We start from the raw sequence: 26,830 nt of genomic DNA on the forward strand, positions 1-26,830 counted from the left end.
CTGTATCCACAGTCATACTCACAGTCATACTCAGAGTAGACCCACTGAAAGTAATGGACATAAGTAACTTAGGTATGTTAATTCATATGGCTCTACTCAGAGTAGAACTTTGTTAACTACAACTCCATGTGTGTGAATTTAGCCTGAGACAAGTGATGCTTTGGTAGCCACTAGAAACAGAAGTTGCTAAGTTAGCTTACCCACTCTCACGTAGTTGAACTCTTCATCCTTCTCTGTGTTCTTTGACTAAATATTGTATAGAATCTTTTAAACTGTCTTAGCTTTAGCTATGTATGTCCAGTGTATGTGTTCTGCTGTAATTCATTGGTACAGCATGTGTTTTGCATGCAGCAGGTCAGAGTTCAAGAGCTGGGGAAGTCTCTTTGAAGCGTTAAAAAGCTAGCGTCAGTTAGGGCAGACCAGGGGTCAGAAAACCTTCTCAGGCCAACGGCCTGAAGTTTGTGAGGAACCTTCTGTAGGCTGCATGCAGTGGCAAGTGTTACCAGTACTGTAGAGTAGTGGCTGTAACTTGGTACTTTTTGCATTCCAGCCTTGCAAAAGTCAATGTTTTTACACTTGCATGCAACTCTGTATCCTCCACTTAGGCAGGCAAGATATATACAGTGGTGCCCCGCTAGACGAAAATAATTCGTTCTGCGAAAATTATCGTCTAGCGGGTTTTTCGTCTAGCGAAGCGGCAATGACAGCCGCGCTTTCGCTAGATGAAAAATTTTCGTCTTGCGGGGCAGCCTTCCGCTAGACGAATGACTTCGTCTAGTGAGTTTTTCATCTTGCGAGGCATTCGTCTAGCGGGGCACCACTGTAGTCACATTTCAAGCACACCGTCCACTCAGGCAAAAACACTTGAGGAGGGTGTGGAACAGGGGTGGTCAGGAGTGTGGCCTGAGAGATTCCTGGAGTACCTCATTTGAACCCTAGGCCTGAGGTTCTCCAACCAGTACAGACAATACTGACCTAGATAGATCAGTGGTCTGACTATATAAGGCACATTCCAGTGTTCCTAAATAAGCTGGAAACAGCTAGAGGTCAGAATGTTTCAGTGAAGAGAAAAAAATGCTTAGATAAGCATTTATTTATTTATTTATTTAATAAAATGTATTTATTTCATCGAATCTATTTTAGATAAACATGAAGCATAAGATTCCTTTTCATAAAGTGTGTGGATGCTGGGCTAATGAATTCCTAATTATACTACTCTCTATTAACTGGAGCTTGAAGTAAAAAGATAACATTATGGCTGAATTTTTTCAGGGATAAAAATAAACGTTTTCTCGTATTCAGTTGCCTCCTCTTATGCTGTTTCCTCCGTCAGATCTCACAAGTTTATCTGGGTCATTCTAGGCCAGTACTTGTAAACGAGACCTTAAAGAAGAACCTGAATGTTGCATGAAGTAATGATATCAGTGCACCTTGAGAGGCACGTTTACTTCTAAGCAAGTACTTAGCTTGTCTTCTTGGATAGTAAGCCAGCAGCATACTTCTGGTTATAAATGAGAAGTCTGAAGAACATGCCCCATAATACTGTTTATAGTTAGTGGCTAAGTAAATACTCATTGCAGGCATTTGTATTGCAGACACCCACTCCTGTCATGGAGATATTCACTGAAAGTTATTATTGCTTCATATTCTCTCTATATTTCTCTTTCACTCTGTGATGAAGTGATCCTTTCCACATAGCTATTTTTAGAAATAAAAATAATAATTGTAAAATAATTTACAGTTGGCATCCTCATTGAAGTAAATTTGTAGCTTTCCTGTGTATTTTTCTTATACTGTTGCTAAGAGTAAAGCAGCTGATTTTCATGCCGAAGGCCCCCTTTCAATCCCCGCTATCTTCAGGTACAGCTGGGTGAGGCTTCTGTCTGAAACATTGCAGAGTTGCTGCCAGTTATTGTGGACAATACTGGGGTAGATGAACTATTGGTCTGATTTGGTATAAAGCCTTTTCCTAGGTTGTTTCAGACTTGTGTAAGAGGTAGGCAGCCTTGGCCCTCTTTCCAGCTCAACCTTTAAACTTTTTTATGTTCCACTAAAACCAGAGGGGCTTCTATGTAATGTTTAAGCATCTAGATAGTGACATTTGCCATATTCCACCTATGAATTACCTCTAGTCTGGTTTAAATAGCTATCCCTAGTAAGCACATATAGTATAAATATAACTGAAGCACTTTCATTCAGCATAGCTGTGCATGAGCACATCTGGAGAGTCTTCTGGCCGCACATGACATGGAGAATCTTAAGAAGCGCTTCACATGTTTTGTTTTTAAAGTAGGCTGCTGTCTACTTTAAAATACCTTTCCCGGGGAATTTCCCTGTATCTTAAGGTGATCGTTTCTATAACACTTCTCATTGTTCAGAGTGATTCCTGTCCTCTATGTTTATCATCTCAGAACTTTAAACTCCCACCCAGCCAGGGAAGGTGATCTCAACTTTAGTGTCCCACAACCAGGACTTTGTCCACTGAGCCACTAATGTTGGAAGAACAATGTGTTTGTTTGAGACTGGGGGACAGGACAGGGGGACATGTGGACAGAATTATTTAAAATTGTGCCACTTCTCTCTGAAAAAAACTACCTGTATTGCTTTGTAAGCATTACATTTTTCTGCACCTGAATTTAAACTGCAAGAAGCAACTTGACCACTTTAAAGAGCACAGTCATTGTGGAGAAACATCAAGTGGGCAATACTGGCATAGAAGGCTCAAAATCCAGAAGGTGGTCCCCAAACCAGTGGACATTTCTTTGGACAGAAATGATACTAATAGTAAAACTGTACGGTATTAAAACCTATGAAATCTGACCATGGAAACCAAATATCTAAAAGGTTAGCTAAAGAAATAGCTAAATAGATAAGGAAAAATATTAATGCAGCCACAGAAAGACATGAGTCGGGATGCAGACCCACGTTAACTATTTAATAGAATATGAAAATTAAGTCCTGATATGGTCTAAATAGGATGTAGTCTAAATTTGTCTGGCTTATACACATTTTGAAGTCCTACCTGACCTCCCACCGTCATTTTTATTGTGAATGTGAGCAACTGGCATCAACCTTTGAACCTGAGTAATAATAATTTAGGCCGAGATAACATTCCAAATACTGAGTTATATGTTTGAGCAATTGGGTACAGTTCTAGGTCGTTCTGCGTCTGGTCTTCTGTCAGGCTCCAGTTCTTTTTCCTAGTACTGCTATAGTCCAGAATTGGCTTGTTAGTGATGGAATGAGGGAGATCAACCTTCATGGCACCTGGAAGCTTGTGGTCTCACTTTATTGAGGAAAGGGGAACTGATCTATTTGCTTACTATTGTGCGCTGATCTGAAAGCCTTGCAAGAAGGAGGCCTTTGCTTCTTACTGCTGTTGCGGGAGAGGAATTTGGATCAGCTCCCAGACTTCAATATCAGTTGGAGGTGTGTGTGTCCAAACTACTTGAGTGAATGCTCATTTCTGCCACCGTTCTGATTCCTGATAATTGGGAGGAATTTTCCCTCCTGGGCCCAGTGCTGCTTCACACCACTGGTACATCCCTAAATTGCTAGCAAGAAAACTTGGGCTGGAATTCTGTAGTGTACCCAGATGTGCTCTTCAGTTGGACCTTACGTTTGAAGCAAAGCATGTCTTAACAGAAGTCCCCAAGAAGCTAATTTCTTGACTCTTCAGCACAGCTTGACTCTCTCTGGGAAATATTACCGGGGGGGGGGGCTGAAATTTGTTGGGAAAGTGTTAAGCCCCAACCGAGTTGCCAGTGTAAAATAAAGGGCTTCAGTAAACGTATTGATTTCTTCTTTATAACCAGCAAGATCCTTTGCACTCTCCCATGGTTGTTTCAAATTCTCCATAAAGTACCGTAATTTTGCTACTGTCTCGCTGCCAAACCCGTTCATTTGTTCTGTGTGTTCTCCTGCAGGTTGCTTTCCTCCTGAAGCCCTTGGCTAATTTGTGCTGTCCGCTAGACTCTGTGATCCATGCTTTGAGACCAGGAGAGACTTAAAAATTTGAAATGAAGATGGAGGCAGCAGACAAAGTAGAAGAACTCATTGACCCAGAGGTTCCATCAAAACTCCCAGAAAAACAAGAAGCAGCTCTGTGTGAAGAGGGACCTGTAGAACTAGAAATGCATGCCCAGAAAGAGAGCGGAGCTGCTGTGGAAGATTCAACTGTGCTTGCTTCGATGCCATGCTTGCTGATGGAACTGAGACGAGACTCGTCAGAATCTCAGCTAGCATCAACAGAGAGTGACAAACCAACAGCTGGCCGTGTTTATGAGAGTGACTCTTCCAACCATTGCATGCTGTCCCCTTCTTCCAGTGGGCACTTGGCTGATTCAGACACTCTGTCTTCTGCAGAAGAGAATGAGCCCAGCCAAGCTGAAGCAACTATAGAAGGAGATGCTTCTGCAGTATCAGGGTCTACTGTTGGGAGGAAATCCAGGCGGTCAAGGTCGGAGAGTGAAACCTCAACAATGGCTGCCAAGAAAAACCGGCAGTCTAGTGATAAGCAGAATGGTCGTGTCGCTAAGGTCAAAGGTCATCGGAGCCAAAAGCACAAAGAGAGAATTCGGTTATTGAGGCAGAAACGGGAGGCGGCTGCCCGCAAGAAATACAACCTGCTGCAGGACAGCAGTACCAGTGATAGTGACCTGACCTGTGACTCAAGCACGAGTTCATCAGATGATGATGAAGAAGTTTCAGGGAGCAGCAAGACAATCACTGCAGAGATACCAGGTAGAGGATGTTTTTTAAACTGAACTGGTAAAGCTCCTACCATCATTTCTCAGCTGTCCTGCTAAATTTAGAGGAGAGACACTTGAGAAAATATAAATAATAAACTAGGAGAACTGCAACTCTATGTAAATTTGAGGGCTGCAGTATGTGAAATGTTTTAAAGGTGGGTCCTAGGGTTTTGAATGTTCTTATTTGCAGAATTGAAAATTTTAAAAAACTGGTAATGGTGAGTGGAGTTCCAGACCCTGCTTTCTGCCCCCACTAATTAACATCAGTGTGGCTTAGACAGTCATATTTAAAACAGCCTAGTTTGAAGCTATTTTATTACAAATGGATTATTCTTTTAAAATACTGCAACTGTTCCTGTATCTGCATCTGAAACACCATGGGGCATCTTTTTGCTCTTGGAGAAGGCCACGTTCTCTCCAATACTTAATTTAATGGTGCACTTTCCAACTTCATTTTAGTGCATGATAAACTGGTTCAGCTTCGTTGTGTGTTACAATTAGGTGAGCTGGTGACTTCAGAACCTATATGAGGAATATTTTGCACATAGATTGCAAATTAATAGCCTCCACACTACCCCTCAGTTTCAGAAGCCAGAGGGTTTCAATGTCCTCTGTTGCATGGATTGCACAATTACTAATATCATTTTTCTTGCTGCATCCATATTGTGTCACTGAGAGGTGAAATATCTTGGCCATTCTTATGATCAAATATCGGAAGGTGCATTTTGGACAGACAGCTTTCCATTTGTTAAGGCCTGCATTATTCCTTTATCCCAAATAGCATGAGGAGGAATATGTATCTTCTACTTGGCATATGGTACTCAAAATAACTGCATTTTATAGCAACCTTAAAATAAAATACTATTTAAAAAGCTTTTGGTTTGCCGATCTTTTATGGGTGAACATAACATTTGTTTCTTTGCATGAGAGAGATAAGTTTTGTAATTAAAACCTGTGTCCTCAGTAAAGCTATTTATATACCATGTGGGAAGACTTAAAAGGAAAACTACAATGCTTCTGTCTGCCAGTGGTAACCTTTTAAAGTTTGATGGATTCTGCCTTTGCACAGCACTTTGGGTTTTATAGTTGCTTATGGATATAGTCTGCCAGGGCTTTTAGTTGCCCAGCCTCCATGACACTTTGGATATCATGAGCTTTCTGCCCAAACCTGTTAAAATAAATGGAAGTTGCACTGCAGCAGTGCCTAGTGAGATGCCATATCAGTGAACAAACTAAGGCTTTGCTCTTGACATGGCGTTAAAAAAAAGGTGAAAGGGACTAATCCCAAGCAGACTGGCTCTGTTGCTGGACTGTACCATTTCATGCCATGGACATGGCATAGTTTTCCACATAAAATGCTGGCTACATATAAAAAAACCTGGCATGCTAGCTCATGGTTTTGCATGTAGAAGGTCCCAGATTCAATCTGCCAGGGAATGCCTTGCTGTTTGTAAACCTAGAGAGCCATTACCAGTATGTATTGACAGTACTGAGCTTAGATGGGCCAGTTTTCTGACTCAGGAAACATGGGAAGCTGCCTTATACTAAAAATCTAGGCTAGCCCCTTTTCACATCACACTAGTTTTGAACAGGGAATATTTTATTACACCCACAACATATTTCTTGGTGGGTCTTTGTTAGTCTAGAATCTGACTGCACGGCAGGCTATCTTACTCCATTGATTTGATGCCCATGTGCAGTTCTGTGAGAAATGTGGCCAGGTGTAAACTACTGGCAGACATTGTAGACACAATGGAGATAGAGGTGTAGCCTGGGCTTCCTATCAAGTAGGGGGATCTCTAGTACAGTCACTTCTGTAAGGCAGCATCTCTTCTGTCTAAACCTTCTCTGATGGGACACCGAACAATGGCAGGGGCCATCTTGTTCAAATGTTTGTATATAGACAAGCCCTTAAGTTAGCTTCTCTCTGCTGAAGGATATGGAAGAGTAGCAAGCTTTACATCATCACAGCCTCCACACAATAATAGTGTGGTATGCCCTCCATTAACAAGCTTTTCTCTGGCTTGTTTCACGGTGGGTATATTGGTTGTTTGGCGCATAGTATGAAGCAAAGCAATTAAGTCTTTAAAAGTGTGGATCACTCCTCCCTTGGTGCCTTTGCCAAATGCAGTCCCTTTGCCTTGCTTATTATATAAATATAAAACCTATATAATTGTGGTTCTTTTGAAAGTGTGATTGTCAGTTTAAGTAGGGGCAGGATTTTGTTTCTGTTGCATTTCTGTTTTAGGGAGGAAATTGAGTCAAAGATTGAAGGCTGGAATTCCAGGTGAGTGCTCATGAGCACACACATAGTTTCAGGAACTTGCAATACTGTACATAATTAGCCCCCCCTTTTTAGCCTAGGTGAGAGTTTCTCAATTTTAAGGAAGGCAAGAAACACCAAAATGGGAAATTGGAAGAACTAAGTGAAAAGTACATAATCTGTCCCTGCTTGTTTACATTTTAGTTTTGCTAGTAAACAGGAGAGTAAATAATGTACCATAATCCTAAAGTAACCCGTTATTTGGAGAAATTAGTGCAAAAAACAGACATGTGGGGTTGTGGAGGCCAAGTATTTGCCTTCTTTAAGTTATGTGCATTTGGATTCCTTTATATCCCTTAAAAATGTCAAGGCAACCTTTCCAGTAGCACCTTAGAGACCAACTGAGTTTGTTCTTGGTATGAGCTTTCGTGTGCATGCACACGAAAGCTCATACCAAGAACAAACTCAGTTGGTCTCTAAGGTGCTACTGGAAAGAATTTTCTATTTTGTTTCGACTATGGCAGATCAACACGGCTACCCACCTGTAAAAGGCAACCTTTGTAAAGATAAGACCTAGCCACTATTAAAATATCTATTTCAGTATCAGTTTGCATAAGCATTAAGTTGTTTGTATTGAATAGTTTTCCATCTCTTAGTAAAATTAAGTTTGGGGGCCTACAGAGGGTAGATCTGATTGGGGCCTGTTACAGTGAAGTGTTGAGTAAAATTATATTTTAAATTTGAGAGAGCTGGAAATTGAATGGGTGCGACAATTGCCTGAAAACCATAACCATGCACGAAGGTTTTCTGCCTGCCCCTCTAGAGCTACCATACCATATGTCCTTCTTGTAAGTTGGAAATTAATATCTTTCTTTAATCTACCATTGCTGCAAACTGTTTTGAAATTTCACCCTCAGCCATGTTAGTAGGGTTCAACTACCTTTTGTCCTTTTTGCCAGTGGCAAGCAGGATAAACCCAAGGTGTAGTTCCAGTGCTGGTGCTACAGAGGGGGAGGGAAGAGCCCTGCCCCACCCAGCCAGAAACATGGATAAAAGCATACAGTTTGCAGTTAGTTGTATTTGTAATGGGTACAAGTCTAGAGCAAAAGCTCTGGCTGTGGAATTGTAATCTTGTAAATCATGGCATATTAGTGCAGTTCTTCTGTGTTCCGAACAGAAGGAAACACCCCTTTGCCCCTCTTGTCACCCTGGAAGAGAGGAGGATAGAAGATAGCACAGAATTTCCTTCTGGTAGACATTGCCTTGGAGAAGAAATCTGAATTTCCCTTCAAAAGCAGCTGCTGTTATTATAGAATGCCAGGTTTATCAGAAGAGCTCAAAAGACAGACCTTTCCCTATCTAGTTGCCTCTGATCTTTTGAGTCATTGCAGGACTTCACTGTAAGTGAAGATATATTGTTTCTAACAACTCAAGGAGAATGCATCTCATAATAAAAGTCCAGATATTTCATTCCAATAAGGATAGTAGGCATAGTTCTACTGATACTCAGGTTTTGAAAATTTTAACCTCTGCCTCCTGAGAAAGCAATCTGTTGGACTAATGTCATACTCTTGTTTGCCATTGAAAAAGAATGCAAAAACTAACCTAAACACTATAATTTATCAGTAGTGGTTCCCTCATGGTATTTTTGACTCTCCTCGTATTCTAGCACACTCAGCTAGAATGAATCGAGTGAGATGCCCCAGTATTTCAGAACAGGTGCCCAGTTAAATTCCTAAACTTGTAATATATTTCCCTCTAAAAAAATTTTTGGACATCACAGTTGCAGAGAATAAGTTGAAAACGCGTAGGCAAGTCCCAAACCAGTAGTGTTTAGCTGGTCACTTGCTACTCACTACTAGAAATTATCTGTAGATTTCCCTTCCGTTATCCATGCTTCACTTGTGCTTCATGTTTCATCTCTCAGACCCACATCCACTTTCCATAACCTGTGTCACCTCATTCTTCACAAAAAAATCTGAGATTTGTGGAGACCTTAAGTACTACCATTAGAATACAGAATGAAAATTACGTTTCTGCAAACTTAGATGAGCTGCTCAGAGTTCAAAGTTAGGCTTTTTTCTTTGTGCATGTTTGGGATCCTCTCATTGAGTTGTGGCTCTGACTATCCGCAAGAGCAACTTCCCTGTGGGAATATTTTCACCCACAAGGTCTTTATGTTTTGGGATTTTCTCCTTAAAGCAGAGTAAACAAAGACTGTGGGTTGGATTCAGACATCTCCCTCTGAATGGAAAGGCTCTTTCCATTCACAAATGAGGCTCTGATCCATCAGGAACTCCCACACACCTAATCCTGCAAATGGGATACAGGGAAGCATTTTTCACCAGTGCTTCCCCTCTGTTGCAGCCCCTCTCCTCCCCCCCCCCATATGACTCCCATACACAATTTTGGAGGATCCCTCAACCCTCCAGAGCTGCTTTGTGGGGACATAGGGGGCTGTCGGCAAAAGGGAGGAATTGCTGAAAATCCCCTTCTACCCATGGGAACCTAAGAGTTCTGCAGCAGGCAGGTCTGGATCCAGCCCTGCACTTTTCTTTGGCGTAATCTGCTCTGGGTTTCCCCTTCTGCGCTCAGTAGTTGAAGATAAGATTATTTTAATATAATTCAAATCCATAAAAATCAAATCCATGGAGGTCTCCCAGAAGCTAGTAACCTTGAGAGAGAAACAGAACCTTTACCCCCAGAAGCAGTAGATATATCTGATGACCAGATGACGTGGAGAAACCACCACGAATAGCCACCACCATTGTACCTTGCTTGTGAGGTCAGATATCGGGAAATGGAATGCTGGACTAGATGGACTATGCTCTAATCTCACACGGCAACTCTTGTATTCTTACGTTTTACTTAGATGGAGTGTGCATAAAATTAGATTTGAGCGTTGGTTGTATTCTCATAAAACAAGATTTTGATTCTTACGAAGTTACGCTGCTTTGGCTTTCGTTCAGCGAGGAAGACACCAAACTTATCTATAGAAATGGGGTTGATTTCACCTTCTGAAAAAAAAATGTTTTGAAAGCCAAAATATTTAAATAATTATGTTGGGGGTGGTTGCTTATGAACTTTTAATTGGGCAAGTAATCTCAGTGCTTCTCAGAGATTCTATCTACCTGACCAGTTAGAGCAAGTATGTAGCTTGTCCGTGCTCGCATGCCTTAATGTATGGATGTGATTACCTTTTCCTTCATGATGTCTTATGCAATGGCCTCAATGTCTTTAAAGCTGGCTTCAGTCGTGCTGGGGGATCTGGAGGAGCGACCAGGGAAATTCCAGGATTGCTTGACAGGGGCACCGTATGGGATAGGAACTGCATAGGCAGTGTCCTGGAAGAGGCCATGAACTGCTTTGCCGAGATGCAGAGGCAGACAGAGGAGAAGTTTCGCATGTGGATAGAAAAGCTAACCCGCCTTGACACAGATGAAGAAAGCAAGCAGCAGCTGGAGCCCAGGGAACCTAAAGTACCATTAGCTGGCCAAAGAATCTCCCCAGCTACTCAGGCAGGGGTATTTGTGCAGGTGCCTGATAGCCAAGTGCTTCCACAGCCGCCCTTTAATTCTTATGTGAGCTGTCAAAATGCTGATACTGCAACTTTAAATAACAATTTCCCAGCTATCTTTCCTGAAAATGGGAATATCGCAGAACCCAACTTGAATCAATCACAGACTTAACATGGTTCCCAAACCTTTCCTGTTGACCTTTATTGAACTGCAAAAGCTGTATTCTATATGGTTTTTTGTTTTTTGGTTCCTTGTTTAGGCTTTCTAACTGCCAGTGTTGGATTTTTTTTTTTTTAAGACAACAGATTTGTACTTAAGGTTACCATTGAAATGCTTCTCCTCTCCAGCTTATCATCACCAAAGCTTGGCAAGATACAATTTAGTGATCTTTTTGTGTGTGTCTTACTGTAGGAGCAATCAATGTATTCACTTGTATGCTCCTCCTGCATGCCAAAAGTGTTTATATGTGGGAATACAAATTTGGAATTGAAAGCAGCCTTATGTACCCAGACAGTATACCTTGTGAATATTTTCTTAAACAAATGCTAGTATCTAGATTGTGCATCATAAACAGAATTATATATTGCTTGTCATTTTTTTGGGTTTCTCCTTCAATCCTGTTGGATTGAAGTTGGCCAGTCTATGGACGAGATGATTTGATAAACCAGTATTCATAGTCCCTCTTTAGCTTTTATTTTTCTCACAAGTGTTTGCGACATTTAGTTTTGGTAAAAACTCACGTTACCCCAGGACCACAGGAATTTGAGAGATAGAAGCAATAAGCCTGTCTACCCTGGGTTACACTAACTTCTAGAAAATTTGACGTTTTTAATAAAAGAAGTTGAATAAGTTTTTTATCGTGCCAGCATGGCTGCTTTAAACACTTAGGCCACCTATCCACAAACTCCAGAAGTTAAAAAAAAAAAAGGTCAAGGGTTGTTGGTTTTTTTAAAAAAAAAATCTGACCTACCATGGAGGAAGAACAAAGTACACTGGCTGCAATCCAGAGAGCCTCTTTAGGCAGCCCATGCAAAGGGTTGTTGTACATGTCCATCAGGGTCTTGTACAGTGGAGGCCAGTCTGTTACAGCAAATGGGGCATTGCTCCACCAGCTTCAAGTCTGACCTTAGCCAATCCCCAACTGCCTGCTTGCTTTATTAAAACCAATCCCAGGGAGTAGCTGTGTCCATCATTTTCCTCCTCCCTGGCCTTAGTGTTGCCATTGTAGAACTAGCAGAGAGAGGAGGATGGGGACAACACAAATTTGTTTTTTCCTGCCCGTCATTGCCTCTGGCTCCACCAACTGATGGTCTCCTTCATGGGCAAGTTGTTGAGCTTTCTCTAGGAAATCATTTAAATCAAATTGATTTAAGTCACAATTTAAATCACAAGTCAACCAGGGGTCAACAAACTTTTTCAGCAGGGGGCCGGTCCACTGTCCTTCAGACCTTGTGGGGGGCCGGACTATATTTTGAAGGTGGAAAAATGAGCTAATTCCTATGCCCCACAAATAACCCAGAGGTGCATTTTAAATAAAACCACAAATTCTACTCATGTAAAAACACCAGGCAGGCCCCACAAATAACCCAGAGATGCATTTTAAATAAAAGGACACATTCTACTCATGTAAAAACACGCTGATTCCCGGACCGTCCGTGGGCCGCAAAGGCAATTGGGCCGCATTCGGCCCCCGGGCCTTAGTTTGGGGACCCCTGATTTAAATCAAAAAATTTTTTTACAGAAAGATACTCTTGCTGGTATAATCTTAATATTTACAAGCAGACGAAGGTTTCATTTTTGGAATAATAAATTTTTACAGAGTGTTTTTTACAGTTATATGAAAAATTACTGATTTGGTTATACTAGTAGAAATACGTAGACAGATAATTATGAAATTATTGTGAAGTTTAATAAGTTAACTGTTCATATTTGGGCAACTTTTCTACTGTACTTTATTGGAAGGAGAAAAACAATCATTTCCTTAATAACAATTTAAACAATTTATTTAACGAAAACAATAACAGTATAGCATATGTATCCATGTTTGTTAACTGATGTGGTTAAACAATTTTAAAAAACAAAAACAAAAAAACCTTAGACTTTGTTGTACCGCACGTGAAAACTTAAAACAGATCCTTATTTCCTGATAAACAGCCTTCAGATTATAATGTAACTTGTATAGAAAACTTATCTTTAGAAATATTTTTTTCTCCAAGAGCATTTCATTTCGAAAATCCAATTTAAATAAAAAAATCTGATTTAAATAAAATAAAAATCAATTAAAAAAAACAACCATTGATTTTTATCCACCCTGGTCTCCTTGCCTTTGGCCCTGCCAGTTCAAATTGATGTCAGCCACCACTGGTCTAGTATACTTAAGGGCCAACTTTCTTCCCTTTTTATCAGCATTACATTTAAGAGATTAGAAATTTTCTGGCATCCAATCAGAATTGTAAGGTGCACTGATTGGCATTCTTGGTGGCTGCCTCTCAGCTTCTAAATTTTCTTCCCCATGTGACTCACCCAAGCTAATATGTCTTCTAGAAGCAGTGTAAGACATTCTTATTTGAACCAGGTCTGTGGTAGAACTTTCACATTTTACTTGCCCCACGTCCCTTGGGTGACATAGACTACAGCTCCCAAAAGTGTAAATTTAATGGTGCGAGGAATGCACAAGCATGTGGAAGATTTAAGTATGTGGTGCTTATTGTATGACTTTCTGGATTGTGGTCATTGCTTTAACCTATGTTTCAGTTCAAGCATTTTCTAAGCCAGCCTTGAAGGAATCATTGAACTATATCCCTAACACCTCTGGTTGAAAATGCCTAAGCATTATTTCAATTGCTGTAATTTGTAGGTTGGGGGTAAACTCTACACCTGGGCAGTAGCTTTGTGTAGAGTAATGAACCTTATAAAGTTGCTGGTTAGATAAACTTTGTTCTCAGAATAGAAATCCTTCTCCAGTTAGGCTTTCAAATGCAAATTGTATGTGTTGCTTGCACCAATGTACAGTAGCTCAGCATCATCCCTTCCGTTGTGTTATAGGCAAACAAAAGGTCAAAACGACATTGCCTATAGTTTGAAGCATCTATTTCAGGTTTACAGTGTGAGCCTAAACATGCTTACCTTTTAAGTTCAATGGAGCTTTCAAGTAATTGTGCTTAGAATCGCTTAGGACCTAAAATTACAGGTTGCAAACATTGGCCGACATCCAGAGAACTGGGTGGCTGCTTCTTCATGGCCAAGGACTGTGTTTCTCTAACACCACCTTCCTGTACCACATGGCAAAGTGCTCATGGAATTGAGGGGGCTTTTGAAAGCAGGCTGTGATGTGACGTGCTGTTCAATGACAAGCATTCAAAAATGACAACAGACATTTCCCAGACCTTGGGGCATTCGTAGAATAACTCTTTGGATCCCTGCCTTTTTATTGCTGTGTGCCTGCTCATTGGCCTGCCTTCCCCCTTTTCTAATGTCATAACTGATTTTATGAAAGTAAAATAACTTGAAAATATGTACCTGCGTTCCCTGCCCTATCTTCTACGCAATGTCTTTTAAGAATAAACGTTGCTTTTAAAAAGCTGTATTTTCAGGGTAACAGTTGAAAGGCTATGCAGGATGTAATTTTATGTAAAAGAAAATATGAATGGTTTCTAAAGCAATTTTGGTGTTAAATCTTTCCTTGTATAATTTTGATATGAGTGTTTTGATGTAAATTTGATATCTCACTAATATGAAATCATGTGTACATTAACTTGATTGATTTCAAACAGCAGAGTAATTTTTTATAATCTTGACATGACCTTTTCTTTTCCCTGTCTCCTTTTTTGCCTTGAATAAAACGTTACGGATTTGTCCTTACCTACTTTTAAAATTAAGAAATTATTGTGATTATTTTGTTGAAGTTAGTATGTACCCCTTTCTAGTACCGATAGGCATCTAAGCATTTAGAAATATATTCGGAACTGCATGTCAACTTTACAGGTCTTCCCAAGCATGCAGGAGTTGCTTTTTTTGTAGGACATCATTGCCTCAAGCATGCTGTAAAGCATATTTTTTAAATGGATGATACAGGCGTTTTAGAATCTAGATCAGCTGAGTCAGGTTATGCTATAGGCATCTCACAATATAATAGTTTTGAGATCGAAACTAGTTGTAACTGGCTAAAATCTTGTTAGCGTAATTTTATTGCAATTTTGTTCTTAGACACCCCTTGCAGAAATTAATATTGAAAATAGATGGGAGTTTTACTTGAAGACCCTGAAAGGTCTTTTGATGTTTATGAATAATCATGTTTAGCATTCTGTTCACTCTTTACCAGTGCAAAGCGTAATCACCTTTGTTTTCGGTAAAATCCTGTGGTTTCTCTACACTGCTACCATACCTTTGGTGTCAAAGCAGTACTTTTTATTATAACTCTGTTAGTACAGAGTTATTCAATAGACAGTTTGTCTTTAATTTGGTGACCACTGAAAGACAATGGAGATGTAATGCTGTCTTCCTCTTAGCTGTGGTTAAAAGACCAGGAGTCAGCTGTGAAAGAGTTTGTGCCTTCCCTCCTCAGAAGTAAATCCCCTTCCCCCCAGACACCTTAAGGCAGGCACCCCCAAACTCGGCCCTCCAGATGTTTTGGGACTACAACTCCCATTGTCTCTGACCACTGGTCCTGTTAGCTAGGGATGATGGGAGTTGTAGTCCCAAAACATTTGTAGGGCCGAGTTTGGGGATGCCTGCCTTAAGGAAAATGTTACTACTAATTACAAGCATGGTTAATTTAACCACAGTTTGTTGACTTTCAGATCCCAGTTCAACAGGAACCCTGGCTTGTGTTAACCATTGGTATGGCTGGTGACACCTTCCTTGCCCATGATTGAGGCAAGAAGAGGGAATTTGCTTCTCAAGAAAGGGGTGGAAGGAAGGCGTAGAAACATTCATAGCTGGCTCTGGATCCCTTAAGCATGCATAATAGCTTTATGCACCAACCACCCGCAATCTGACCAGTGGGTATCTTTACCACCAACTGCAAAGTAGAATATGAAGCTGCCATAGGTTTGACAGTTTGATTTATTTAACTGTGCATTCATCTTTTTTAATCTGTAAGGTATGGGGAAAATAATAAATAATTACTAGTGGCCCAATAAATGGAATATGTCCTGGTGGTGTTATTAGAACGAAAGGAGCAACTTGCAAACCTTACCCCCAGATAATTTGTTGGAAGCCTTATTTCTAGATGAACACGTAGTTGTCCTATTCTCAGATCCTGCTACCCCTTTAAAGCTTTTCTCCATAGGAGGAAATGGTGGTTCAGGGTCCAGCAATTATATGGATTGCACCTGCTGATCATGCCCTCAGAGCCCCAGAAAAAAAAAACACTTATAATTTTCAACTTGCACAATAAATTTTGGTTGTATTGTTTCAGTACTATCATTGGTACAGATTCAAGGGTGAGTGGCCTGTCCCATGTTCTGATTTTGAATACTGATGATGTGGAATAGCTGAACATTGTCTTCATTAAAAAGAGAAGAATGGCATTCATGCCATTGCACTTATCCCTCATCATGGCTCTTGTAGGCATTTCTTAACAACTTGAGATTGAAACCAGTTTATCAGGCTGAATAGATTGTTCTGAGTGACAAATTAATCTTTGATATGGTTTACATTATTTTAATATATGTCTTGTAATTTAAATAGACCAGTTTCCCCCTGCCTCCTTAACTCATGATGTTAGAATTTCTATATTTTTATCTTAGTCTTTTAAGTAAAAGATTCAAATTTAGGATAGCAATTTATTTATGGAAACCCTTCACAGTGGAGAAAGAAAAACACATCAAAATCTCCCTCTGGATATTACATTTTGCAGTTTCTTAACCACTGTTCATTTATCAGGAAGTTCTTTGGGCACACATGTTCCTGTTTGCCTGCCCCTCTCCCCCACTTTTATCATGGTTTAGTGCAGATTTAGCTCAAGTAGAGCCATGTTGTTTGGGTCCAACTCTCATCCATCCTTGGCAGCATGTAATGTGCAGCATGATGGGAGTTGTAGTCCAGCAACATCTGGGAAATACCACTTTGGCTGCCACTTGCAGAGTGTTTGCTACCTATGAACCAAGATTAATACTACTTGAAGTTAGGTTTTTACCAATAATTAAAAGCCGGGTGTGAAATCGTATTTAAACCTAGTTGGGCTTTAGCATCAGTTATATCTGGGGGGGGGAGGGGAAGGGAAAGGAGAAGGAGAGAGAGTTGAGAGACAGATTTCGAAGAGGTACTCTCATCTCTTCCATTAGGAAAAACATCTGCTTTCAGCCCAATGACCAGTGACATGCAAGTCACACTGTGAATGTTCAGTCCCCACCACTCGCACTCACATGTTGTCATTACCTTGATGTAATTTTGATTTGAGTAGATTATGAAATACTGTACAGCAGTGATGGCCAAACTTGGCCCTCCAGCTGTTTTGGGACTACAATTCCCATCATCCCTGATGGTCCTGTTAGCTAGGGATGATGGGAGTTGTAGTCCAAAAACAGCTGGAGGGCCGAGTTTGGCCATCACTGCTGTACAGTGTACCTTCACAGCCTGTGCTCAGAAGTCACTTGTTTTGTATGACATGTTTATTGTCTTTCCCTTTGCTATGGTAGCAAGTGGTTATGTCCATTTTATAGATTAGGGTTCAAGAGGAGGGGAGGTAATAAATTTCTCAAGGTGCCTGCGTCGACCCTAGACATTTCAATTCAATGTGCCACCATAGCTATGGCATGTCATGCCATTCATGACTGCTTACAGAAAATTATTTTTTCTGTCCACTTTACTGCATGGCATGAAATTATTACTTGGTAAACTTTTTTTTAATTATTATTTTTTTTTGGAGAAAAGAATAATTACCTTGAATTGGTTCTTCATGGATAATACCCAACTGAGTTATATTCAGGTTAGAAATAACAAGGCTTACATGATTTATCACTAATATTGGATATCACCCATTGCATATACCTTCATGATTTTGTTTGGGTTTTAATATTTAAATCAAGTATAAGCAACTTATATCAAATGCATAATTCCTCCACCCCACCCCAGTGAAAAGATCTTGGCGGGATGGGAGCAGCTTTGTGCAGTGAAGGTTGAAGTAATGTTAATTTCTCTTAAAATTCATTTCACTTTATGATTTTGGAGAGAATATGGTTATGCTATTCTTTTTACTGTATTTATAAATGTGTATTCCTTGCCAAACTGTATAAATTCAGAAATGTAACCACTGTAACCTAGAATTAATATAGATATTAATAAAATTCTTATCACAATGTAAAATATAAAGCTAACCCTTTTTTGGGGGGAGGTTTATTTTAAAATCTAGCTAAACTGTCTCAGGTGCTGCTTGGGAAACTTTTACGTCTCCCCTCTCCTTTCAGTTCCATGCATCTTTCGCTTTTCATTTCTACCTGGTTTCTGCAGCCACTTATCTCTGCATCTCCTGTATAGATGCTATAATGCCCCATGTTGTTTTACCTCACCGTTCCCTCCACATCCCTGCTTCTCGAGCAGCGTATTTATCGATTTTGTAAACTTCACTGGGCATTAGCTTTCTCCAATCTGGTACCCTCCAGACATTGTGGCACTTTATCCCCATCAACCCTTTCCATAATGGCCAGTCATCGTCGGTTATGATGACAGTTAAGAAGAGCTAAGCTGGATCAGGCCAATGGCCCCCTCCTCCAGCACCCTGTTCCCACAGTGACCAACCAGATACCTCTGGGAAGCCCACAAGCAGATCCCAAGTGCAAGAGCACTCTCTCGCCCCACCAACATGGCTTCCAGAAGCTGGCATTCAAAAGCATTACTGCCTTTGACTGTGGAAGCAGAGCATAGCCATCATGGCTTCTGTAGCCATTGATAGCTTTTTCCCATGGATTCGTCCAATCCTTTTTAAAACCATCCAAGTTGGTGGCCATCACTACTTCCTGTGGGAGCAAGTTCCAATGTTTTAGCTGTGTGAAGAAGTACTTTCATTTATCTCTCCTGAATCTTCCAATCCTCAGCTTCCCCAAGTTTTAGTGCTATGGAAGAGTGAGAAAAACATCTCTGTCTCCACTTTCCCCATGCCACGAATAGCTTTATAAACTTCGCCTCTTACTCGCCTCTTCCCTAAACATAAGTAATCCCAAACGCTGCTGCCTTTACTCATAGGCAAGTCACTCCATCCCCTTGATAATTTTGGTTGCCCTTTTGCCATCCAGCAACATCTGGAGGGCACCAAGTTGGTGAAGGTGTCTGTACAGCCTCTGATGTAACCAACCGTTACTGTTGTTTTTTGAATGCCCAGTATAGTTTGCCAAAGAAAGCAAGTAGTTTGAGTTGTTAGCACTTGAGGAAGCAAATGCAGAGAAGGCATAGATCTAGGGAGGCAGAGGCTTCTTCTAAGAACCAGCATGTTTGTGCACCAAGGTTTCTAATGGTAAAGAAACAGACCTGCCAGTGCTGAGGTCTTCCACTAGTAGTAACAACAATTGCAGCTCCGTATGTGCTGCTTGGCTGTACTTGTTTTACTCCTGATTGGAAGGTTTGTTTATTTTCTAAAGAAATCACTTTGTCATCATTTGCCGCTGTTGTTAGGCTGGATTTGGTGATAATTGGCCCCCCAAGCAACATTTTGCAGCATGCATTCGTTCACCTGATAGACGTGTTCCTGTTTCAGGGTTAATCCGTTCCAGACTTTTAAAAGCAACCCCTAAAAAAGCAGTTTAACATGAATTTTACTACGGTATCTAACAAGACCATTGATCCATAAAATGAAAGCAATAAACAATGTACTTCAGTCACACAATCAATCAGTCAGTAGCTGAACTTGGTTCCACACAACCACAAAAACAAAATGAAAAGAGCCACAAAGATAAAACCGCAAAAACAGACAGACCTCAGCACAGCACTCAAAACGGAAGTGTGGCACAGAAATAGAAAGCGTGGCACTCAAAACGGAGCACATTCGGCTTTCAAAGAAACTTCGCAAACCAGAACACTCACTTCTGGGTTTGCAGTGTTTGGGTTCCAAGTTGTTTGAGTACCAAGGCGTCCCATTTGAGTGCCACACTTCTGTTTTGAGTGTTACGCTGAGGTCTGTTTTTGCTATTTATTTTGCGGCTCTCTTTGTTTTGTTTTTGTGATCGTGTGTCATCATTTGCCACTGTTGTAAGGCTGGATTTGGTGATGACAAGTGGCACCCAAAGCAAAATTTTGCAGCATGCATTCGTTCACATGATAGTTGTGCTCCTGTTTCAGGGTTGCAATCACAATACCTTGGTTCTCAATGCGTTCCGGAAGTCCGTTCCAAAACGAAAGTGTTCCATAACCAGGGGCATCTACTCCAAACTGCTGCCAATGCAGGAAATTCCCTATTACACCATTCCCCAGAGGATCTTCTTCCAGCTTCTGCATAAAATGGGATCTAGAAGTTAGGAAGCTGCTGTCGGTCTGTCTAGCTCAGTATTGTCTGCACTGAATTGCAGTGGCTCTCCAGAGTTTCAGGCAGGGGACATTCACAGTCCTACCTGGAGATCCCAGGAATTGAACCTGGTGTCATCTGCATGCAACATGGATGCTTTCTGAATGAGCTTTTCCAAGGCTATTATTCCACGGACAAACAGCTTCTACCATCACTCTTCCTAATGTTTAGCCAGGATCCATTTTCTTGCCATTTGAGCTCATTCGTTTGAGCCTCGTCCTCTGGAGCGACAACAAAAATTGGGAAGGAGAGAGCTTAAAATAGATTCTTACGTGTCGCTCTCTTGAACTAGTAGTGCTAACCAGGAAGGTGCCAAAATCACACGCAGAATGCAGTAAGCCTGAAAGATTTACTTAAATGTAAGCAGACATATGATGAAAACATGCAAACTTGGCATTGATAGAAAAAATAATAATACATCGATTTTTATGTAAGAGTAGTATAAAAGTGGAAAGGAATAATATGAAATTCATATTAACTGAAGGAGGGGTGCAAATGAGATTAAACACAGAAACAGTAGAAAATTAAAGAATAAGGCGACACAATGGAGATATACCGTATTTTTAGCCCCATAGGGCGCACCGGACCATAGGGCACACCTCGTTTTTAGAGGAGGAAACAAGATTTTTTTCCCCTGGTTTTCCTCCTCTAAAAGCCCTGTTTTTTTTGAGGATCAGCTAAAAGTTTTGCAGCTTTTTTTGCAAAGGGGGAAAAGCAAAGAGGAAAAGCCCCATTTTTATGGAGTTCAACTCACATTTCTGCAGCTTCTAAAGGAAAGGGAGCCTTTTCTACAGTTTCCAGACAGATAATCTAATCAGCCAGTCACATGTCGCTGGGGAAACAACCTCCCTCTGCAGCACATTCAACAATGGAGGGCGGGGCTGAAAGGGAGCTGGGGACTCTTATCTCTCTCCCGATCTCTTGCTGATCAGCTGCTGAGTGGGGTCCTTTCAACACCTCCTTTTCTCTTTGTAAAATAAAAAGCATGATCCTCTTTTGGCCCCTGGGCAGTTCAGCTCCAGGGACCAGCATTCACTCCATAAGACGCACAGATATTTCCCTTACTTTTTAGGATTAAAAAAGTGCATCTTATGGAGCAAAAAATAGGGAAACACAATTTATAATGAGCAATTAACTGAAAAAAATAATGGGCAAATAAAAATATTTAACAAAACTGCTGCCACTAAAGCATACATATTACGTTGCCCTAAATAGAATTTTCCTTCAACTTCCACCAGTCCAAACTAGCTAAGAGCTTACTAAATTCTCCAGTGTATAGTAATGTGACCTAAAGAATAAGGAGCGGATTATAGATACCTATGTAAGGAGGGATCCAAGGAACAGGTTCTTGGGGTGGTGTGAGAGGGAACTAGAGGTAAATGAATTTAACACCCTGAATGCTCCAAATAGGAAACCAATTAAGATAAAAATAGATTTTAAAATGTTTACAATATGAAGAGTGGAGTCTGAGCCTCCCAGGAAGATAAACAACCTTTGGGGGGAAATAAAAACTAAAGAAAAGGCATTTATTCAGAACTGTTCAGGAACCAAATATCCAACTCCAAAAGCCTGACTCAGAAAAAAATGGCCAGCAGTATTATAAAAAACCAAAGGAAGAAGGTGTTCAAAGCTCCCACAGTGAAGGCTGAGGCAAGCTGAGCGCCAGTTGTCCTCAGAAAAACTCTTTAGTGAAAGGAACAATAAAATAAAATAGTTTGAAAATGTGAGTCCTAGCGCTGAGGTACAGTTGCATTTGGATCTTGACACCCCATTTCCCCCCCTGTCTTCTGATTTGTTTATTTCTCTCACTCCACCTTTTCTCACTAAAATTTAGTTCTATATTGGTGAATGACGTGTTGGGCGCCAGCAGAAAACAGTTTCCAGTTGTTTTAAGATACTTGGCATGTTTTCATGCCTGATGAAGGGACGTGGAGATTCATGAAGGTCACTCGGAGCTGCTAAAATGCAGGAGAGCAAACCTTTATCTTCTTCATAGCTGGTGTATTGTTTTAAGGCCTTGGCAGCATTTTTGCTCCCCATATTCCAGAGTCCAGGCCATTGTTCCCCAAACTTGGGTCTCCAGCTATTTCTTGGACTACAGTTCCCAGCATCCCTGACCGCTGGTCTTCCTAGCTAGGGATAATGGGAGTTGTAGTCCAGAAACAACTGGAGACCCAAGTTTAGGAAACACTGGTCTAGGCAGAGTCATTTCCATCTGTAAGAAAGACAAGGAGGCCTGCTTAAACCATGAGCCAGAATTTCTTAAGCAAAGCTTCTTTCCATTCCACTCCATAGTTATCTGGGGTGACCACTTTTGCCATTAATGCATATCTCAATAATACCAAGGAACAAGCCATGCCTTCCTTTAGGATTTTATAAGCTTAAGCAAGCCAATTCGCCCCACCACTAGTTTTCTGGTTTTCTTTTCCAACATCCCTTGGTAGTGTTTGGTAATCACAGAACATTCACAGTCCCATTGTTTTTATGGGGGAATGGCGAGCTGCTCCATTTCAAAGGGTGTTTTTTTGATACTTCTGCAAACCTTGCAGTTTTCCTGAGCATACGAACAACTCCCTCTTTTTCCCCTCAGTCGCCCTATTTCAGCTATGATCGTGAATTGAGTCCTCAGTATTCACAGTCAATGTTTCTCTTGACCACCAGGATAAACAGATACAATCCTACAAGCCTATCATGCGCAAGATCCCAAGCTCAATCCTAGCTTTTTTTTTTAGGGGAGCAGGTCAAATTTGTTGAGCTTTTTTTAGGGGGGTGGCAAAAGTAACACACCAAACGATCGCTCAGCAAACAAGAAGAAACCGTACAGCGATAACTCGGTCTTCCGTTTTTGCGTTCATGCGTGATTGAAGGACGGAGCGAGGAGGCAGGGGTGGATGTTCTTTCTCCCCCACGGAGAAAAAAAGAGCCCGCGATCCACCGCTAGCAGCAAGGGACCTGTCGATCGCAGTCGAACGGTTGGACACCCCTGCCGTACAAGAGCTGACACCTTACAGTCAGTGCAGGCAGGGCTGGGCTTGATGGGCTAATGGTCTGTCTCCATATGAGGCAGCTTCATGCGTTGGAAACATGATGCTGGATAAAAAATGCCTCTGGGCTGGATATTCCAAGCAGTTCTTAACCTGGCGGGATCCGGCAGCCCCCTTAGTGCGCATTCTGAAATTGCAGGTGTGAAAACGCCACACTGGGTTTTATTTTTCCATGTCAGTTTCCCAATGGAGACGTCTCTCTGTGCTGTTCACCCAGCAAACGTGAGCTGGCCAGCAAATTGTGTTGCAGAGCCATCATTGCCACGCCTCATACATTTGCATCGGCTTGGATGCGAACGTCAGTTAACCGGGTGATTTGTGTGCAATTGATTGGCAGTAGGCTCAGGACAGACAAGAGAAAAGTACTCCTCATAGGGAACTTGTGATTCAGGGAATTTGCAGCTTCAAGATGAAGCGGTGGCCTGTAGCTTCATGCTTGTTTTTTTGTTCTGTTTTGTTTTGTTTTGTTTAAAAGATTAGACAAATCCAAAAAGAATTGGCCTGCCAATTAAGCATGAAGGCTAAATGCTCCAGGCTCAGAAGAAGTGAGCCACTGAATATTTCTTGTTTGGAAGTAACACCAGTGGAGACCCGCTGCCTTCATGCACTGCTCATGTGTTTGTAGGAGGGTGGCTGGTTGGTCATTGAGGGAAGGAGGACTCTGGACCAGCTGGGCATTTAGCCTGCCTCCTGCTTCTTTATGATATTTTCCACCTTTGCATCTGATAATCCACTCGTCGTTTGTTTCTCATCCCCAAATATGGAGCTTATTTCCTCCCCTGCCCTTTCTTCAGTGCAATTGTTTCCCTAAGCTTTGTTTCTCTTGCCTTCCATTTTGTTCGGATGCATAGTGTTGCCTCCCCCATTCATTTCAGCGGAGGTGGCAGCTCCCAGTAATCAATCTCTTGCATGTACCATATTGCTGCCTCTGCCAAAGTAAATGGGGAGCCCTTTTGCACAGGAGTTTGGGGCGTTGTCAGGGAAAGAGGGGCTACTCGGGAGGAACAGGGAGAGAGAGAGGAGCAAGATAGTGTTTCCGCCAGAGAAGGGGGGTCGCTGGGTTACAGAGAGCCGCAACCTATAATATCCACTGATTCATCTCCCAGCTCAAGCCCCTGTCAGGAATTGTCACCGGCAGAGGGAGAGGTGCCAGGCTATAGGAGGGCAGGGCAAAGACCAAGAGCAGTCAGTCTCAGACAGGAGGAGGAGACGATGGGGGGGGGGGGAGGCGATGCAGACATCATTTCAAAGTTCCCAGCCGTTGGCTGTGTTGGCGGGCAAGACAGAGCCCGCCACTCCGAGAAAGTGAAAATAACTGACCAGACGTATTTCAGAGACTCTGTAACTACATTATGAAAATAAATAGTTTTAGCTTACCGGAGAGCCTGTCGTTTCTCATGAGCAGCATCTAAACACTAACTTAAGATTCCCCCCATCAATTCTATCCCATGCAAGTATGGGGAAAGTGTCAATTTTCTTGGGCACCGGGATCTCATTCCTGAATTTCTACCTATTCTGATTGTAAGCTTCCATTCTGCTATGGAAACAAACGCTTGCCACTAGTAAACCCGCATCGCCATAGCCATTCTCTGTAGGTGTGATACAGAAGTGAACAACATATCAGAGGACAGTCGGCTTTGCAGATAGAGAGAAATGGCAAAGTTGCAGGAAGTTACGTTGTGAATTTCCTAACAGGACAGCAGTTTTAGCCAGGGCCTAGACAAAACCTATTGGTGCCACGTAACCCAATGCTTTGCATATTTACTCAGAAACAATTCCCAGTGTGTTAAATGGAACTTGTTCCCAAGTGTATTGCAGCCTGAGTCAGAAAATTCATAAGCCGCCCCACCAGCAGTAAAAATGGGATTCATTCTGCCAGTTTCCTCCCTGTACAGGTCTCATTGAATGCCCTTGTATGGCTCCCCTTAAGTCCAGCAGGGCTTGTGCAAGAGATTATTCACCTTCCTGTCTTTCCCCTCACCTGCCCATGATCGGTTTCGTTTGCCTTTTGCCTGGGCTGCTTCTGGATTTAGCTTAATCCAAACATGCATAGAAATTTCCCTTTTCCCAATCTCATTTGAGAGTCCAGAGTAATCAAATAACACAACACTTCCATTGACAGTTTTAGGGCATTTGACTTTTGCCAGTTTTTCTTTTAAAGAAACCTAGTTTAAATGTTTATTTTCATAATTGACAAATGTTAATTATTGTTCAGCATGTAAACTGTTTGTTCAATGTATGCTAAAAATTTAAGCTAAGTTATAAGGTGTGCTGTTTGGAAGTGTGGAAGATACAGGAGTTGGAGCTACAGATAGCAAGTTTATGCTTGTATTTCCTACTGATGAAGACTTTCACCCAAGTTATTCTCTGGGTAGGTGATAAGAATATCACTCTGCATGTATATACATTTATTATACATTTTTGCATGATTATACATGTAGGAGTGGTACAATTTTGACTTGACTCCAGTTATTGTCTAAATACAATTTGGCTCATTTAGACCTGTCTGATTCTACTTTTGACAATATTACTGACAATTAAAGTAAACGCATTTGCAAAACATGAAAAGGAATTCATTATGAGTAGCTCCTTAATTGGCTAGATAAGAAACAGTCAATATTGTACTTGACCCTCGTATCTTCTGCACTCAAAACATTTTTTATTGACCATGTAATGTCAATTGATACCATATACTGCACTGAACTCTGATGATATTGTGGGGAGGAAAATTACGCCTTTGCTTAATTCTGCACGCCAGTTAGTGTTGTAACACACATCCTCACTTCCCACCTAAAAAATTCTCACTCTTGCATATAAAGTTTATAGCCCTATTTTCAACAGCAAATGTCAATCTGCAACTGGCTATGATTCCTCCCCGCATTACAATCATCAGTGTTTGGTGTTGGATCATTGTCCCCTTTGTACATACTAGTAGTTAACCATTCCATTTACCTTTTATTTAAGTTGAATCTGTCTTAATTTTTGCAACTCTGACATTGTTCCAGGAAGCAGGTTGTTATTGATGCTGGTTTATCCTGAATCTTCTGTACGTTTCTTTAACGTAATTTACAGAACTGATTTTGGGATACTTTTAAGTGGAATTGGTTCCTTATGGAATTAAGAAACGTCTTGCTAAATTACCTGATTTATTTAGTTATTTGAGAAATGAAATCTAAAAATTTACCAAAATCCCTATGACACAGAGCACTTGGTTGGTCACTGTAGGAAACAGGATGAACTTGGGGTCTGCTCTAAAGTTGGGTCCTTAGATTCCTAAAACTTTAGCTTCATTTCCCACAATATGGTACATTATTCTTATACTTTATCGGATTACACTGGGATTTATACTGCATGGTAGCTGACAGCCATTTTATATAAGAGAATAACTGCTTTTATACTGAATCATTTTTATTGGTCCATCTAGCCCAGTATCCTCTGTCCAAACAGGCAGTAGGGAATCTCAAAGTCTTCCCCAGCTTTGTGACGTCAGAACCTTTCACTGGGGATGTCTGGCAAATCATTGGGCTCTGTATCCCATTTGTACATCCCCATTAGCCACTGGAAGGATTCTTTTTTATATTCTGTGAGGGTCAGATCTCTTGACAGCAAGGTGACTTTTTCTTTCAGAATATGCATTGCAGCCCTGATTAGGGAAGTTTTTAATGTTTGATGTTCTAGTTTGCTTTTAATTCTGTTGGGAGCCACCCAGAGTGGCTGGAAAAACCCAGCCAGATGGGTGGGGTAATAATAATAATAAT

General features: G+C 41.1%; 1 protein-coding gene across 6 annotated transcripts in view; it reads left to right on the plus strand.

Moving 5' to 3' along the window:
* Positions 1–26,830, plus strand: part of C11H18orf25 (chromosome 11 C18orf25 homolog) — a 55,022-nt gene that overhangs the window by 18,382 nt on the left and 9,810 nt on the right. For 5 of the 6 annotated variants that reach the window (XM_033164462.1, XM_033164464.1, XM_033164466.1 and 2 more), the window contains exon 3: positions 3,927–4,743. In XM_033164462.1, coding sequence (XP_033020353.1) covers positions 4,020–4,743 — 724 coding nt within the window. In that variant the 5' untranslated portion in view covers positions 3,927–4,019. Of the gene's footprint in view, positions 1–3,926; positions 4,744–10,257; positions 11,187–26,830 lie in introns of those variants that run through there. The other variant, XM_033164467.1, reaches the window with a different exon arrangement.

Source organism: Lacerta agilis, chromosome 11 (assembly GCF_009819535.1).
Source record: "Lacerta agilis isolate rLacAgi1 chromosome 11, rLacAgi1.pri, whole genome shotgun sequence".
Classification (NCBI taxonomy): domain Eukaryota; kingdom Metazoa; phylum Chordata; class Lepidosauria; order Squamata; family Lacertidae; genus Lacerta; species Lacerta agilis.